Raw genomic sequence first — 18681 nt, forward strand, 5'->3', positions numbered from 1 at the left:
CAGAAGTAATGTCACCCAGGGCAGAGGTAATGTCACCCAGGGCAAGGGTAATGTCGTCACCCAGGGCAGAGGTAATGTCACCCAGGGCAGAGGTAATGTCACCCAGGGCAGAGATAATGTCACCGACAGCAGAGGTAATGTCACCCAGGCAAGGTTAATGTCGTCGTCACTCAGGGCAGAGGTATTGTCATCACCCAGGTGTAGAAAAGTACCCCCTTTTTGGCATGTTGCCCCCAATTTCTGCCTGATGTCAGTGTGTTTGACTTGTGTCACTGGGATCCTGCTAACCAGGACCCCAGTGCTTATGCTCTCTTTCCTCTAAATGTTGTCACTGCATACTGGTAACCCAGTATTTCACCCAAAATTGGCATACTGGTCACCCCTTATAAGTCCTTAGTATATGGTATCTATGTACCCAAGGCATTGGGGTTCCAGAGGATCCCTATGGGCTGTAACATTTCTTTTGACACCCATAGCGAGCACATGCAATGGCTTCTGCAGGACTGCCATTGCAGCCTGTGTGAAATAGTGCATGCACCCTTTCACTGCCAGTTCACTGCACCAGGTCACTTATAAGTGACCTATATGTCAGGCCTTCCAACCCTGAAGGATGGGTGCAGAGTAACTGTGTGTGAGGGCACCCCTCCACTAGCAGAGGTGCCCCCACGTTGTCCGGGGACACCATTTTACTTGTGTACTGTACATAGGTCACTACCTATGTACAGCTTCACAATGGTAACTCCAAATAAGGCCAAGTTTGGTATCAAATATGTTGGAATCATCCCTCAAGATTTTTGCTAGCATTGGTTGTAGGATTCCATGCACTCTGGTGCCTCCTTAGAGGACCCCCAGTACTGCCATTACAGCCTTCTGAGGTTTTCCAGGCAGCCCCAGCTGCTGCAACTTCACAGACAGGTACCCAAGGTACTTACATCTTATTCCAGGTCCAGGTATCCCCTCCTAATAAAGTGTAGGCAGTGTCTAGAAGCCAGGCTCTCTAGAGGTAGCTGTGGATGAGAAGCCAAGGCTTATCTAGGAGACCTGCAAAGCTCATGCAAAACCACTGTAGTCACACAGCACTCACACACATGAAAGAGCCACACAGCGTTACAAAAATAAAAGTACTTTATTTGTGGTCACACAATACCTCAAAATACTAGACAGGTAACCCACCCTTAGGAAGTAAGTAATACACTAAATATATACATTAGCAATCAGAAATAGGCATAGAACAGGTTAGAAAACAATGCAAATAGCAATAACCAATAGTGACCCTGGGGGGAGCCCAAACCATAACTAAACAAATGGAATGAGAATATAGGACCCCCCACCTAGGTAAGTAAGATGTGTAGAGTGGAGCTGGGAGTACTAGGAAACCAGAGGTAAGTAACAAGGCACCCCCCAGCGACCAGGAGTAAAATAGTGGATTTCCCCCAAAACCACCCAAAAGGACGAAAATGAAGAAAATAAGACACCCAGGCAAGACTGCAAGAAACCAGCGGTAGATTCCTGAAGAAAGACCTGTGGAGAGAGGGGACCAAGTCCAGGAGGAGTAGGCGCTACTACCCACCCAGCTGTGGATGCAGGAGTTGGTCGACGGTGATGAAGAACAGGTCAGCACTGCAGCTGTAGAGGCGGAGAAGAGTTCCTGATTGATGGAGAAGATATCCCACGCTGGAAGGAAGATTGCGGACGGATATCAGCCCAGAAATTCCACCTTGGCAAAGGCAAATTCGCAGTTAGTGGAAAAGTGGTGCTGCCGGGGACCAGCAAGGTCCAGGAGCCCTCAACCCAGGAGAGGGAGCCATAGGGTACCCTCAGCGTCACAGAGAGTCCACAGGAGCAGAGGCAGCACCCACAGGAGTCCCACAGGACGGGGACACAGTAGTCACAGAAGGACACACCCAGCACCACAGAAAGGAATCTCACACCGCAGAACCACACAGAGAGCTGTGCATCGCCGGAAGGAGTGGTGGGGGCTGGAGCCGCATGTCACCTGAAGATCCCCTGGCGGAGTTGCTAACAAGCCTTGGCAACTCCAAGAGATGTGATGCAGGGCGGTACTGTCCTGTGTGGGAAGGCAAGGGTTTACCTCCACCAAAGTTGGACTGCTGGAAGGGAGGACCAAGGGGACTACTGCAGAGCACCCCCCATGATGCAGGATCCAGGAATCGGTCATCATTGCAGTAGGTGCAGGGGAGTGACTCCTTCACTCCCATGGAGATTCCTTCTTCCTTCTTGTGCTGACTGAAGACTTGCCACCCTCAGAGGATGCACAGCCGGGAAAATGTTGCAGGAGTGGAAAGGAGCTGTGGAAACAATGTTGCAGGAAGAGCCTTTTTCTTGGATGCAGATTGTCGGTTCCTGGAGGGTCCAGTTGTGGTTCCAGTAGCTGGAAGTTGAAGTAAGGTTGCAGAGGAGTCCTGCTGGAATCTTGCAAGCTGTATCAGAGGACCTGTCCCAGAGGAAGACCCTAAATAGCCCAGAGAGCGGGCTTGGTCACCTAGCCAGGTGAATACCTACCTATCAGAAGGTGCCTCAGATGTCACCTGCCTGGCCTGACCAATCACATGCTCCTAGAGTTCCCTGCCCACCTTGGATTCAAGATGGCAGAACCCAGGGACCCTCTGGAGGAGCTCTGGGCACCACCCCTGGGTGGTGATGGACAGGGGAGTGGTTACTCCCCTTTGCATTGTCCAGTTTCGTGCCAAAGCAGGGACTGGAGGTCCCTGAACTGGTGTGGACTGTTTTATGCACAGAGGGCACCAAATGTGCCCTTCAAAGCATACCAGTGGCTTGGGGAGGCGACCCCTCCCAAGCCAGTCACACCTATTTCCAAAGGGAGAGGGTGTTACCTCCTCTCCCAAAGGAAATCCTTTGCTCTGCCTTCTTGGGCTTGATCAGATCAAGCAGCAGGAGGGCAGAAACCCGTCTGAGGGGTGGCAACAGCTTGGGCTGCTGGAAAACCCTGTACCACTGGTGGTAGCAATACTGGGGGTCCTCTAAGGAGCCCCCAGAGTGCAAGGAATTATACTTCCAATACTTGCAACAGTATTGGGGTATGATCCCAACATGTTTGATACCAAACATGCCCAGGTTCGGAGTTACCATTATGTAGCTGGACATAGGTAGTGACCTATGTCCAGTACACGCGTACAATGGCGTCCCCGCACTCACGAAGTCCAGGAAAATGGAACTGGAGTTTGTGGGGGCACCTCTGCTAGTGCAGGGGTGCCCTCACACACAGGTACCTGCACCCCACCCTCTGTGCTGAGAGGGCCTACCATACGGGTGACTTACAGTGACCTGGTGCAGTGACCTGGTGGTGAAGGGGTGCATGCACCCATTTTACACAGGCTGCATTGGCAGGCCTGCAGAACCCTTTGCATGGGCTCCCTATGGGTGGTAGAATAACTGCTGCAGCCCACAGGGATCCCCTGGCACCCCAATGCCCTGGGTACCATCTACTAGGGACTTACATTGGGGGACCAGTATGGCAAATGTGGGAAGAAAAAGGTTCAGTTACCAAACTTTACAGGAGATGCACAACCACTGAGGTTAGCAGGATCCCAGTGGACACAGTCAAACCCACTGACAACAGGCAGAAAATGGGGTAACCATGCCAAGAAAGAGGGTACTTTCCTGCAACTGCACACTGCTCTGACCCAACCCTGTGCCTCAGTGCACTGCACCCTCCCCTGTACCTCAGTGCACTGCACCCTGCTCTGCCCCTCCCCTGTACCTCAGTGCACTGCTCTGCCCCTCCCCTGTACCTCAGTGCACTGCACCCTGCTCTGACCCTCCCCTGTACCTCAGTGCACTGCACCCTGCTCTGACCCTCCCCTGTACCTCAGTGCACTGCACCCTGCTCTGACCCTCCCCTGTAACTCAGTGCACTGCACCCTGCTCTGACCACCCCCTGTCTGTACTTCAGCGCACTGTACCCTGATCTGGCACCTCCCCCTCTCTGTACTTTAGTGCACTGCACACTGCTCTGACCCTCCCCTGTACCTCAGTGCACTGCACCCTGCTCTGCCCCTCCCCTGTAACTCAGTGCACTGCAACTTGCTCTGTACCTCAGTGCACTGCACCCTGCTCTGACCCTCCCCTGTACCTCAGTGCACTGCACCCTGCTCTGACACTCCCCTGTACCTCAGTGCACTGCACCCTGCTCTGCCCCTCCCCTGTAACTCAGTGCACTGCACCCTGCTCCGACCACCCCCTGTCTGTACTTCAGCGCACTGTACCCTGATCTGGCACCTCCCCCTCTCTGTACTTTAGTACATTCCACACTGCTCTGACCCTCCCCTGTACCTCAGTTCACTGCACCCTCCTCTGTACCTCAGTGCACTGCACGCTGCTCTGTACCTCAGTGCACTGCACCCTGCTCTGACCCTCCCCTGTACCTCAGTGCACTGCACCCTCCTCTGTACCTCAGTGCACTTCACCCTGCTCTGCCCCTCCCCTGTACCTCAGTGCACTGCACCCTGCTCTGACCCTCCCCTGTACCTCAGTGCACTGCACCCTGCTCTGACCCTCCCCTGTACCTCAGTGCACTGCACCCTGCTCTGCCCCTCCCCTGTAACTCAGTGCACTGCACCCTGCTCTGACCACCCCCTGTCTGTACTTCAGCGCACTGTACCCTGATCTGGCACCTCCCCCTCTCTGTACTTTAGTGCACTGCACACTGCTCTGACCCTCCCCTGTACCTCAGTGCACTGCACCCTGCTCTGCCCCTCCCCTGTAACTCAGTGCACTGCACCTTGCTCTGTACCTCAGTGCACTGCACCCTGCTCTTACCCTCCCCTGTACCTCAGTGCACTGCACCCTGCTCTGACATTCCCCTGTACCTCAGTGCACTGCACCCTGCTCTGACACTCCCCTGTACCTCAGTGCACTGCACCCTGCTCTGCCCCTCCCCTGTAACTCAGTGCACTGCACCCTGCTCCGACCACCCCCTGTCTGTACTTCAGCGCACTGTACCCTGATCTGGCACCTCCCCCTCTCTGTACTTTAGTACATTGCACGCTGCTCTGACCTTCCCCTGTACCTCAGTTCACTGCACCCTCCTCTGTACCTCAGTGCACTGCACGCTGCTCTGTACCTCAGTGCACTGCACCCTGCTCTGACCCTCCCCTGTACCTCAGTGCACTGCACCCTCCTCTGTACCTCAGTGCACGTCACCCTGCTCTGCCCCTCCCCTGTACCTCAGTGCACTGCACCCTGCTCTGCCCCTCCCCTGTACCTCAGTGCACTGCACCCTGCTCTGCCCCTCCCCTGTAACTCAGTGCACTGCACCTTACTCTGTACCTCAGTGCACTGTACCCTGCTCTGCCCCTCCCCTGTAACTCAGTGCACTGCACCCTACTCTGACCACCCCATCTCCCATCTCTGTACTTCAGTGCACTGCACACTGCTCTGACACTGCCGTACCTCAGTGCACTACACCCTGCTCTGACCATCCCCTGTCTGTACTTCAACGCACTGTACCCTGATCTGGCACCTCCCCCTCTCTGTACTTTAGTGCACTGCACACTGCTCTGTACCTCAGTCCACTGCACCCTGCTCTGCCCCTCCCCTGTAACTCAGTACACTGCACCCTGCTCTGACCCTCCCCTGTACCTCAGTGCACTGCACCGTCCTCTGTACCTCAGTGCACTTCACCCTGCTCTGACCCTCCCCTGTACCTCAGTGCACTGCACCCTGCTCTGCCCCTCCCCTGTACCTCAGTGCACTGCACCCTCCTCTGTACCTCAGTGCACTGCACCCTGCTCTGACCCTCTCCTGTACCTCAGTGCACTGCACCCTGCTCTGTCCCTCCCCTGTAACTCAGTGCACTGCACCTTGCTCTGTACCTCAGTGCACTGCACCCTGCTCTGTACCTCAGTGCACTGCACCCTGCTCTGACCCTCCCCTGTACTACAGTGCACTGCACCCTCCCCTGTACCTCAGTGCACTGCACCCTGCTCTGACCCCCCTCTCTGTACCTCAATGTACTGTACCCTGCAGTGAGCTCTTCTCTGCGCCTCTGCAGTGACCCCTCTTTCAGTGTACTGTACCCTGATCTGGCACCTCCCCCACTCTGTTCTTCAGTGCACTGCACACTGCTCTGACCCTTCCCCCTCTCTGTGCCTAAGTGCAATGCACCCTGCTCTGACCCTCCCCTGTACCTCAGTGCACTGAACCCTCCCCTGTACCTCAGTGCACTGCACTCTGCTCTGACCCCCCCCTCTCTGTCCCGCAATGTACTGTACCCTGCAGTGAGCTCTCCTCTGCGCCCTCTACCTTGGTGTACTGTATTCTGCAGTGACCCCCTCCGTCAGTGCACTGCACCCTCCTCTGTACCTCAGTGCACTGCCCCTGCTCTGCCCCTCCCCTGTAACTCAGTGCACTGCACCTTGCTCTGTACCTCAGTGCACTGCACCCTGCTCTGCCCCTCTCCTGCACCTCAGTGCACTGCACCCTCCTCTGTACCTCAGTGCACTGCACGCTGCTCTGTACCTCAGTGCACTGCACCCTGCTCTGACCCTCCTCTGTAACTCAGTGCACTGCACCCTGCTGTGACCCTCCCCTGTACCTCAGTGCACTGAACCCTCCCCTGTACCTCAGTGCACTGCACTCTGCTCTGACCCCCCCTCTCTGTCCCGCAATATACTGTACCCTGCAGTGAGCTCTCCTCTGCGCCCTCTACCTTGGTGTACTGTATTCTGCAGTGACCCCTCCGTCAGTGCACTGCACCCTCCTCTGTACCTCAGTGCACTGCCCCTGCTCTGGCCCTCCCCTTTACCTCAGTGCACTGCATCCTGCTCTGCCCCTCCCCTGTAACTCAGTGCACTGCACCTTGCTCTGTACCTCAGTGCACTGCACCCTGCTCTGCCCCTCCCCTGTACCTCAGTACACTGCACCCGCCTCTGTACCTCAGTGCACTGCACACTGCTCTGTACCTCAGTGCACTGCACCCTGCTCTGACCCTCCCCTGTAACTCAGTGCACTGCACCCTGCTGTGACCCTCCCCTGTACCTCAGTGCACTGCACCCTGCTCTGACCCTCCCCTGTACCTCAGTGCACTGCACCCTCCTCTGTACCTCAGTGCACTGCACCCTGCTCTGACCCTCTCCTGTACCTCAGTGCACTGCACTCTGCTCTGACCCTCCCCTGTACTACAGTGCACTGCACCCTCCCCTGTACCTCAGTGCACTGCACCCTGCTCTGACCTCCCTCTCTGTACCTCAGTGTACTGTACCCTGCAGTGAGCTCTTCTCTGCGCCTCTGCAGTGACCCTTCTTTCAGTGTACTCTACCCTGATCTGGCACCTCCCCCACTCTGTATTTCAGTGCACTGCACACTGCTCTGACCCTTCCCTCTCTCTGTACCTAAGTGCACTGCACCCTGCTCTGACCCTCCCCTGTACCTCAGTGCACTGAACCCTCCCCTGTACCTCAGTGCACTGCACTCTGCTCTGACCCCCCCCTCTCTGTCCCGCAATGTACTGTACCCTGCAGTGAGCTCTCCTCTGCGCCCTCTACCTTGGTGTACTGTATTCTGCAGTGACCCCCTCCGTCAGTGCACTGCACCCTCCTCTGTACCTCAGTGCACTGCCCCTGCTCTGGCCCTCCCCTTTACCTCAGTGCACTGCATCCTGCTCTGCCCCTCCCCTGTAACTCAGTGCACTGCACCTTGCTCTGTACCTCAGTGCACTGCACCCTGCTCTGCCCCTCCCCTGTACCTCAGTACACTGCACCCGCCTCTGTACCTCAGTGCACTGCACACTGCTCTGTACCTCAGTGCACTGCACCCTGCTCTGACCCTCCCCTGTAACTCAGTGCACTGCACCCTGCTGTGACCCTCCCCTGTACCTCAGTGCACTGCACCCTGCTCTGACCCTCCCCTGTACCTCAGTGCACTGCACCCTCCTCTGTACCTCAGTGCACTGCACCCTGCTCTGACCCTCTCCTGTACCTCAGTGCACTGCACTCTGCTCTGACCCTCCCCTGTACTACAGTGCACTGCACCCTCCCCTGTACCTCAGTGCACTGCACCCTGCTCTGACCTCCCTCTCTGTACCTCAGTGTACTGTACCCTGCAGTGAGCTCTTCTCTGCGCCTCTGCAGTGACCCTTCTTTCAGTGTACTCTACCCTGATCTGGCACCTCCCCCACTCTGTATTTCAGTGCACTGCACACTGCTCTGACCCTTCCCTCTCTCTGTACCTAAGTGCACTGCACCCTGCTCTGACCCTCCCCTGTACCTCAGTGCACTGAACCCTCCCCTGTACCTCAGTGCACTGCACTCTGCTCTGACCCCCCCCTCTCTGTCCCGCAATGTACTGTACCCTGCAGTGAGCTCTCCTCTGCGCCCTCTACCTTGGTGTACTGTATTCTGCAGTGACCCCTCCGTCAGTGCACTGCACCCTCCTCTGTACCTCAGTGCACTGCCCCTGCTCTGACCCTCCCCTGTACCTCAGTGCACTGCACCTTGCTCTGTACCTCAGTGCACTGCACCCTGCTGTGACCCTCCCCTGTACCTCAGTGCACTGCACACTACTCTGACCCCTCCCCCTTTACAAGCCTACGCAGTGAGATACCTGAGGTACCTGCTGCCCCTGTTGTACTTACTGATTCTACTCTGTTTACCCTCTGACAGGCCCTGCCCTGGGGAGGGTGAGCTGGGCCCAGACCCACGGCGTCTAGACTCAAGGGGCGTAAGGGGCGGAGCATCACTCTGGTTTCAGTCGTTCTTTGTGGTCCTGTGCAGCCGGCTTTGCACACAACACTGCATAGTGGGCTTCGGGTCAGCCCCCGGCTCTTGATTGGGTGGCTTTGTTGTCTATCTCAGTTCCCTGCTTGATTGGATGGTTTTACCCCCTATTCTTGTGTTTGTGACACGTGCTTCAGTGGAATGACACAACCATCATTGCGTCTTTTTATTTTCTGTTTTGACATGTTGCTCAGCACCCTGACTTTTTGTAGCCAATAGGCCCCTAAGGTGAGACATAGCTGTCTTTACCAGTGCTTGTTTTTCTTTTTGCCAATAATGACCTGAGTTGGCAATAAGCATTGGCAAAACCAAAAGGTCGGTTAATACTTTTCAAAGGCGGGCCTATTGGCTGGCAAATGCTTGTTCTGCTTTTGGAGTGAAGGGATTTTTTCAATTTTCAACATCCCTTGTAACAAGCTGAACTGGCTGTAGAAAACAGGACCAGGGGTCTGAGACGCTTTAGGGGATGCAGGTTCCATTGTACCACACAACACAGTAAGTCAGACGGTTACCGCACACAGCCCTGCCAAGTGTGACTTTTCACTAGTATTTCAATGAGTGTCAGCATGTGCCCGCATCATGGCACTGAAATTGAATGTGACACAACTTAGCCTCCCAATAAGTCGCTCGCAGTGTGCAGCGCGGGCACCCAAGGTTATTGACTTTGACAGGGCACGTACCACACAGTTCACAGCGCAAGCCCAATCCCCTCATTGATAAAGTGCCTTTAATTGGCTTTGCCAATGCTTCTATTTATTCTAGCCCAGCAGCACCTCCTCATCCTCTTCAGTGGCTCCATTAATCTTGTTTCCTTCTCTTAGCCTTTCCCTGCTCCCTTTCAGCCCTTCCCTCTCCCTCTTTCCTCCCCCAACGCCCCATCCCCTGGCCTCGCACCCCCAGGTGCAGCTGGCAGGAAGGAGCTTGTGTCTCGCACAGGTGATTCTGTGAGGGGCATAAGATGAGTCTGCTCTGAAGTGATCAGGCAGGATCTGACCAGTCAACGGGTTCCCCCTGAAAGACCTCAAGGAGGAAGGCGAGAAGGAAGATACAATTGCAGACGACATAACTCTCCCTCAAAAGCTACCACCATTGCCCTTGTCCCACCAGCTCTCTCCACAATGTCCACTATCGCCATGAGGAGTGGGTGTGCTGATGAAAGGGGCGCCAACTTTTGTTTCGCTTGGGGTGCGATCTGAGCAGCTGCCGGTCTAGTTTATTCTGTGTTTGGGACTTGTTAGCGTCTGCGATGGATATTCAGTCCTTACTAGGTACCCACCACTACCTGCTGTGCTTGTCTTGTGCTTGTTCGGTACTTGCTGTCCTTAGTCATTGATGCTGCTAGCTGCCTCTACCTGTCTGCTACTGGTGGTTACCGCCTGCTACCTCTGCTACTTATTCACTCCTCTCCAGCACTTACCACTACCTGCTGCACGCCTCCGCTGGATACCATCACCCCTGAATCCTCACCTGGCTCTTCTGCTACTGACCATGCGTCATCAGTCCCTTTGTATAGGTGACTTAAGACCACTGACAATATTAACACCATAAGACAAAAGCCCAGCACTATAGCTGTGTGCCTGGCCTCGCCTCTCACCCGTGGAAGCTTCTCTGGTGGTTGTCTCTGACGTTAATGCGGGGGCCCTCGGTCTCTGGCACATCGGTGTTGACAGTGGTCTTGTTTTCTCCACCAGGGCTTTATAAGCACAGACCTTCTACTGATGAAGCAGGGAGGCGAGATCTTTAAAACCCTCCACTACCTCAGCACGCTCATCCACAGCATCAAGAACCCCCTCGGAACGCGGGAGAACCCCGCACGCATCTGCAAGGACCTCATGAACTGTGAACACAAGATGGCAGACGGTGAGTACAAGATGGCTGATGGTGATTACAAAATGGCCGACAGTGGGTAGAAAATGGCCGCTGGTCAGCCGCATGCACCTTCTCTGGCGTCATAAATGGCGGCATGGAGGCGCTGTCTGTGAATGTGAAGCTAGTGAGGAACCTAACGGGGCGTCTCCATGACTCGCCGCTCCAGAAGACATGCAGCCAGAAAGAAAGGCCACTGATGCCATAAAACTTACAACAGCAACATGCATCCTGCCTGCATGGGGCAAATGCCCTGTGCCGTTCTGCCCTTTGACAATATTCTGATAAAATATGTTATGCTGAGTCACTTAAGTCCACCTGAGGCGTGCCATCTTTTTTTGCTTTTGTTTGTCGTCAGAGCTGCACGGTCATAACCGTGGGGCGCCCAAGGTGTACCCCTCATTCTGAGCTCCAACACTCTAAGGAGCTCAGTGAAGGCTCAGTCTTGAGTTTCCGAGCTCAGTTCATCTCTAGTAAAGGGCACATAAATCTGAGTAAAAATGTTTGTAAAATCTGCAGATCAACCCCCTGCACCCTTGTTAAAGATCGACAAGAAATGTGAAGAATTAACCACAGACAAATCAGAGACAGGGAAGCCTTGTTTGATTTACCCTCCAACATGCACCCCTTCCACCTTGTGTAGGAACTCCCCACTTCTAGGATCTCTCTGAAGCAGACACCATCCTCTGGGCCACATCTCCAGCCCTGTTACTGTTGCAGCAGATGAACATCTCCCCACAGAGTTGGTCACACTGGTGCAGTTCAGTGATCGACCCTCTCTCGTCCCCTGTGGATCTGCCTCGATCACATCCAACAAGGCCACATTGCCCTCCTGTGTCTTGCTCACTCTGGTGATCTATGTAATTCACTTTTAGGTTTATGTCTCCCTTTTTTTGCTAAAGTTCTCCAGAGTTTTGTCATCATCCAACCTAAATATTGTCACTGATGATAACCTCGTAGGGACCTTCCGTCGGGACTCCGAAGAGGAGCCACAGATATCAGACTCTCTGCCCCTGAGTCCTTGGTAATGTGGATTCTTCTAGATCTCTCTCCGGCACTTGTCGGCATTAATCCGGTCTTCATGAATCTAGCACCAGGTGATCGAATGTGGTTTGAATAAAGGCCAAGACTTGTTTTTTCTTTTAGGAAAAAATGATCACAGCAGCTTGAAATAGGTACTTCATTCTCAAACCGAGTGCCTCATTTACAAGGCCTGTGGTGCAGAGCGTCGCAGCGAGTGCCTTACAGCGCCACCTGCGCCACCGGGAGAGGGCAGACATGCACCGTATCTACAAGATACAGCACATTTCTGTCCTCTCCCCCTGCGCTGGAGCACAAACTGCTGGCTAGCGCCAACGGGGACCCCTTCCTGCACAAGAACAATCACAAGATATGTCTTCCTCGTTCTACGTGTGCTGAACAATGCAGCACATAGAGGGAAGAACGGGGAGAAATAAGGATATCTCTTTATTTCTCCCCATGCAGTCATTCTTACGCAGCCCCTGAGGTGGCATAGGAATCTGACGCATTCCCCGACTTGTAAATCTGGGAATGCGTCACAGTTCTCCGGGCTCTGTGGGTGCTGCGTGGGAGCACTCCAAGCAGCACCCGTGGAACGCCCCTGGCACGCAGTGCTATGCGTGAAAGGGGGCTATATTTACATGGCCCTATAAATATCGTCCGGCGCACTCCGCCACCGGAGCATTTAAAAAATGACGCTCCTGTGGCGCATTGTGCTGCTGGGGCATCGGAGGCAGTCTGAATTTATATCACTAGATCTATCTTTTTATGGCACTAGATGTATGTTTTTTTTTTAAAACACAGTTAAAGTGAACTTATAGTTATGTAACAAAACCCATTACAATTAGAGCTAGCCGCACCAACCATAGGTCACATCCTGTATGCTCTGCTGATGACATCTTAAACAACATGCCTGATGACACATATTACATCCCAAATCACTTTCCAGTTGCGGACATGTATGATGTCACAAAGTGGACAATACATATGTGTCCACAGTACACATGTAAAAACTGCTCATGGCATAGGTGGCTGTAGGTACACGTGTTGTGCATACTCTTGCTGTGTTGGGGTCAGACATTTCCAACTTGTTTTTCTTCTAAGAAGTCTTTTGAGTAACAAGGTACAGTCACTCCTCCTATGGTTGGTAATGTGCATGGGCATCAGCTCCACTGTTAGATTTTTTCTTTTCCAAGTTTGAACGCGTCTACCGATCGAGTTCCGTGTCGACGCCTCTTGCTGTTCGCTGTCGGACTTCTACAGTCTATCCTCTCCTGTTGGTCCAGCAAACACTTATGACTTAACTTGTTTCTCCAAATCTTCGCTTTTGCCAGGCTTTGACAACTGGGATCATCTCAACGCCCTTCCATAGCGTCTCATCTTCTGTGTTTTCACAGCGAAAATGAGAGGAGAGTGTTGGAAAGAATGTCCTTTCAGTACTGCCCCCATTGCCACTCCAGTTATCCTTAGACTGATCACCACCAGGTCTGTAACTAGCGCCTCTACCACAAAAACGATAAGGCCATGTGTCAGGCCTGCCGTTCACTCCCAGAAAATCCTGAGATACAGGCATGATGGACGCTCATCTGCCAGAGAATCGAGATGACACCTTTGACATCTTCGGGGAAAGAGACGTCGAGGGATTCGGAAGCCCGTCTGTCAGAGGCGGAAGAGCAACAGCATCTACAGTCACAGCAGCATCCAAAATCTTCAGCCATGAGTACAGAACTCACCTGTGTTAACGCACCAACACCATGCACACCCGAGCACCACCTCAGGGAGGGTCGGTGTCAAGCCCAGAGACTCTCCTGTAAGGTATTCCGTCCACCACTGCCTTCAGGCCATGGTCGGTGTAGGAATCTGGCCTGCTGTGTGGTGAGCACATATGGTGTTATCACCTTATACCAGGTCCAAGTATCCCCTCTTAGTGAGTGTAGGCAGTGTCCAGAAGCCAGGCTCTCTAGAGGTAGCTGTGGATGAGCAGCCAAGGCTTATCTAGGAGACGTGCAAAGCTCATGCAAAACCACCTATAATCACACAGCACTTACACACATGGAAGAAAACACTAAAATACTGTATAGGCAATACTCCACTAGGAGGTAAGCACACTGTTATATACACATTAGAAGTCAGTGCTTAGCATAGAAAGCAATAACAAATAGTAAAAACAACAGTAAATAGTGAAGGCCCTGGGGGAGACCAAACCATATACTGAGTAAGTGGAATGTGGAAGGCAGTCCCCCAGCCAAGGAAGTGGAATCAGTAGAGGAGAGCTGGAGGTACTAGGAACCCCAAGAGGTAAGTAGCAGGGTAACCCCCCCTTCCCACCCCACCCCCACCCCCCAGCGACCAGGAGAGAAGAGGTACGTAACCTGTTTTTTCCCCAAACCCACAGGAGAACTTTGGAAAAGGACTGTGCAAGACCCAAGGAAGACTGGAAGAAACCAAAGGTGGATGCTGACAGAAGAAAACCTGCAAAAGAAGGGGACCAAATCCATGTCGAGTTGGAGTGTCCGGCTGTGGCAGGAGCCACTACCCACCCTTCTGTGGAGGCAGGACCAGGTCGACAGATGAATAAAGTCAGCAGTGCAACACAGGAGCAGAAGAAGAGTACCAGAAGTGATGCAAGTGATATCCCACGTCGGAAGAAGAGCTGCCGTCGGTCAGTGGTGTTGGAAAACCACCAACATGCCTTGGCAAATGCAAGAGTTGGTGACAGAGATTTTGCAAGGTGAAAGAGGACAAGCAAGGCTTGGGTGACTCAACCCAAGGAGTGGGGTGACCCTCAGCAACTGGGAAAGTGACAAGAAGAGGAGGCAACCCCCAAAGGTGACCCACGGGCAGCAGGCACAGGAGTCGCAGCGAGGCCCACTCAGCACACGTGGAGAGGAGTACCACATCGCTGGAGTAGCAGGCAGGAGACTGTGCTTTGCTTGGAGAAGTGCTGGAAGCTGGGGCTACATGGAGCTTGAAGATCCCTTGGAGAAGGAAGAAACAAGCCTTAATAGCTGAAAAAGTGGCGTTGCGCCGGGGTACTGTCCTGTGGGGAGAGGCAAGGGCTTACCGTCTCCCAAGTTGGACAGCTGGTAAAGAGGACCGAGGTGACCACTCCAGACCATCACCTGTGATGCAGGATCCACACAGTTCTGGAGAAGAGGGTATCCATGCAGCCAGTCATCATTGCAGTTGGTACCTGCGGATGCAGGGGAGTGACTTCTTCACTCCAAAGTAGATTCCTTCATGCTTCTTGTGCAGGCTGAAGACACATCAACATCAGAGGATGCACAGTCGGGGAAATGTTGCAGTTGCTGGGATGAGCTGGAGAAACAATGTTGCAGAGCGGAGTCATCGCTAGAGTTGCAGATTTTGGTTCTGGGAGGGTTCAGCTGCAGACCCGATGGCCAGAAGATGAAGTAAAAGATGCAGAGGAGTCCTGCTGTGATCTTGCACCCACTCTGGAGGGAGACCCTAAATAGCCCAGGGACGAGGGATTGGTCACCTAGCAGAGCGAACACCTATCAGGAGGGGGCTGTGACGTCACCTACCTGGCCTGGCCACTCAGATGCTCCGAGGGGCCTCTGCCAACCAGGATTCAAGATGGCAGAATCAAGTGGCCACGTGGAGGAGCTCTGGCCACCACCCCTGGGGTAGTGATGGACAGGGGATTGGTCACTCCCCTTTTCATTGTCCAGTTTCATGCCAGAGCAGGGACTGGTGGTCTCTGGACTGGTGCAAACTGCTTATGCAAGGAGGACACCAAATCTGCCCTTCAAAGCAAACCGGTGGCTTGGGGAGGCTACCCCTCTCCAGCCTTGTAAGACCTATTTCCAAGAGAGAGGGTGTTGCCTCCCTCTCCCACAGGAAATCCTTTGTTCTGCCTTCCCCTGCCTGAGCTGGTCAAGCAGCAGGAGGGCAGAAACCTGTCTGCAGGGCTGCCCGCAAAACCATGGAAGACTGGTAGGAGCAGCACTGGGAGGTCCTCTGGGGAGCCCCCACGTCTAGGGAGCCCTCAGACTGCATGGAGTCATGCCACCAATACTGGCATTAGTATTGGGGTATAATTCTGATAGGTTTGATACCAAACATGCCTAAGTTCGGAGTTACCATTATGTAGCTGGACCGCGGGTAGTGAATGACCTGTGGCCAGTGCACGGGTAAAACAGCTTCCCCGCTCTTACGAAGTCCAGTGCATTGGAACTGGAGTTCATAGAGGCACCTCTGCTCATACAGGGGCCCTCACACACAGGAACCTGCACCCTGCCCTCTGGGCTACGAGGGCCTGCCATGGGGTGACTGCTAAAGTGACCAATAGTGAAAGGGTGCATGCAACGTTTCACGCAGGCTGCAATGGCAGGACTGCAGACACAGTTTGCATGGGATCCCCTGAGTGGTATAATATAAGCTCAGCCCATGGGGGACCCCTGCTGTACCAATGCCCTAGGTACCTAAGTGCCATCTATTAGGGACTTACAGGGGTACACCAGTATGCCAATTGTGGGGTGTAGAGGATACCAAAGCAACCAAATTTGGAGGAGAGAGTAGAATCACTGGAGTCCCCCACCTCCTCACTCACCCGTGGCTGTTGTATTATCTGCAGCACCGCATGCCACGAACAGATGCTTACATGGTAAGTAATATAATCCGTTTGATGGCATGTGGGGCTGTTGATCCAAATGCGCCCCGCCTCCTTGGACACCCGTGGCTGTTGTAGTATCTGCAGCACCGCATGCCACAAACAGATGCTTACAGGGTAAGTAATATAATCCATTCGATGACAAACTTTTGGATGTGTTGGTGTTCCTTTTATCATCAGCCCAGCAAGGTATTGAGGTAGGCACAGTTCAAGGTTACATGGCAGCCATTTTAGCCTATTTGTGCTTGGCAGGCAGCTTCTCACTTCAAACCACTTGTTGTCTAACTCGCTGTTTCCTCCGTAGCCCTTTCTCATGACACAATGGATCTTAACTTGGTTCTAATGTTTCTCGTGTACTCCCATAAAGTCCGTGCACAACCATTCCTGGCGGCTCCGAACCAGGAAGATGCTCTTTCTCACTGTAATCACTTGTGCGCCCGCCGCAGGAGGTGCTGTCAGTGCCACCGCTTTCATTCCCAGTAAGTTTTCGCTGAGGACGAGAGCCACGTTTCTGCCTAAAGTAGTATCAGCTTTCCACGTGGGGCGATCCATCTCCCTATTAGCATTTTTCCTGCTTCTAATAGGTTGAAAAAGGAGCAGAGACTAAATCAGCTTGACCCGAAATGAGCCTTAGATTTCTATATCAAACACTCCTCAGAGTATTGTGTCACTGGTCAGCTCTTCGTGGGATTTGCCAGTGCCAAGAAGGGAAAGGCGCTATGGAAAACGACCTGTTGAGGTGGATCATCCCTTGTATAAAAATATGTTACATTGTAGCTAAGAAGGAGCCCCCTGAAGATTTCTGTGGACCTGGATGTCACGGCGGCAGTTCATAGTGAATGTGTGCACTCACACCCTTTCTCAGCTTCACAAATAGCCAAGACTAGAACTCCTCTAGCTAATGCGTCATAGTGGCATTAGCTCTGGTGCAGTGAGCCTGTGGTATGAGCCTGCACCAGCCACCACACTCCTGAACCAGCTGCGCACTTCCTGTGGTCATTGGCAGCATTCTCTGAGTGCAGGACGTGGCCTGTGGCATGAGCCTGCACCAGCCACTACACTCCTGAACCTGCTGAACACTACCTGTGGTCCGTTCAGCATACTCATAGTGCAGGGCGTGGCCTGTGGCATGAGCCTGCACCAGCCACTACCCTGCTGAACCCGCTGAACACTTCCTGTCGTCACTTGCAGCATTCTCTGAGTGCAGGGCGTGGCCTGTGGCATGAGCCTCCACGAGCCACTACACTATTGAATCAGGTGCACACTTCCTGTGGTCATTGGCAGCATTCTCTGAGTGTGGGGCCTGGCCTGTGGCAAGGTCCTGCACCAGCAATTACATTGCTGAACCAGCTGAAGACTTCCTGTGGTCATTGCACTATGCCTTGAGTGCAGGGGCTAGCGTGTGGCAAGGCCTTGCACCAGCCCCTCTCCCACTGAACCAGATGCACACGGCCTGTGGCCATGTAAAGCGGGCTGTACGTGTAGGGCCTGGCCTGTGCTGGCACACAGCTAGCTAGCCCCACCAGGCTGGAGTTGCTATTCGAAGCAGTTCTTGATACAGGGTCAGACACCAGGCACCCCCTCCCTTTGCACACAGCAGAGCAGCATTGTTCCCCTTAGTTACTTTACTGTGGCTGAGTCTTTCCTTTCATCTTCCAAGGTTCCCAAAGAGCCATCAAGCATATGGGGATAGATCACGTCCCTATGTCTATAGAATAAAAACTCAAAATTCCCTGCCCAGCCAACTGTGTCATGCACTCCACCGCCTGGCCTAAATACTTGGGGTGGGGGCAGGAAGGGGCACCTCCTGGTGCCAGACCCCACCTCCAGGACTGCTGCATGACCCATCTGATAGAAGCATTTTCAGCACATGGAACCTCTCTTTTTAAAATCAGGCATAAGATGGGGCAGGCACATCGCATGTCTTTGACAACATTTAGGTTTTGGCTTAGTAGATCTGAAACTGTTTTTTTCCACAGGCACTTACTGGGTGGACCCAAACCTCGGCTGTTCATCTGACACCATTGAAGTCACCTGTAACTTTACCCACAGTGGGCAGACTTGCCTCAGACCCATCACCACCTCAAAGGTACGTCTGGTTGCCCACCTTCCTCTCGTGATTGCCAGCTCTGGCACATTTAACCCATTGAACACACTTCCTCTCTCCTTAACCTCGTGGTTGGAAGAAAGCTGCCCTGTGCCTTCTCACCACCTCCATGTCTCATCCTTGGCCTGACCAGTAATCATAGAGACCCCTGACCCGATCTCTGCCCGTGACAGCCATCAGTCATGGCACCCTTTAACCTCCCCTTGAACGCTCTCACAGTGATGTAGGCGCTGCCCCCTGGGCCCGGATCACCCTCCAGTCCTTCTCGTGTACTCCTCCCTGTTGCATGTGTGATCTCT

General features: G+C 53.5%; 1 protein-coding gene across 1 annotated transcript in view; it reads left to right on the forward strand.

Moving 5' to 3' along the window:
- The window catches only part of COL27A1 (collagen type XXVII alpha 1 chain), a 1169012-nt gene that overhangs the window by 1123795 nt on the left and 26536 nt on the right, over nucleotides 1-18681 (forward strand). Inside the window, exons 58-59 of the mRNA XM_069236924.1 lie at nucleotides 10448-10616; nucleotides 18255-18364. Of these exons, the coding sequence (XP_069093025.1) occupies nucleotides 10448-10616; nucleotides 18255-18364 (279 nt within the window). The remainder of the gene's footprint in view (nucleotides 1-10447; nucleotides 10617-18254; nucleotides 18365-18681) is intronic.

This window comes from Pleurodeles waltl, chromosome 6, assembly GCF_031143425.1.
Source record: "Pleurodeles waltl isolate 20211129_DDA chromosome 6, aPleWal1.hap1.20221129, whole genome shotgun sequence".
NCBI classification, from domain to species: domain Eukaryota; kingdom Metazoa; phylum Chordata; class Amphibia; order Caudata; family Salamandridae; genus Pleurodeles; species Pleurodeles waltl.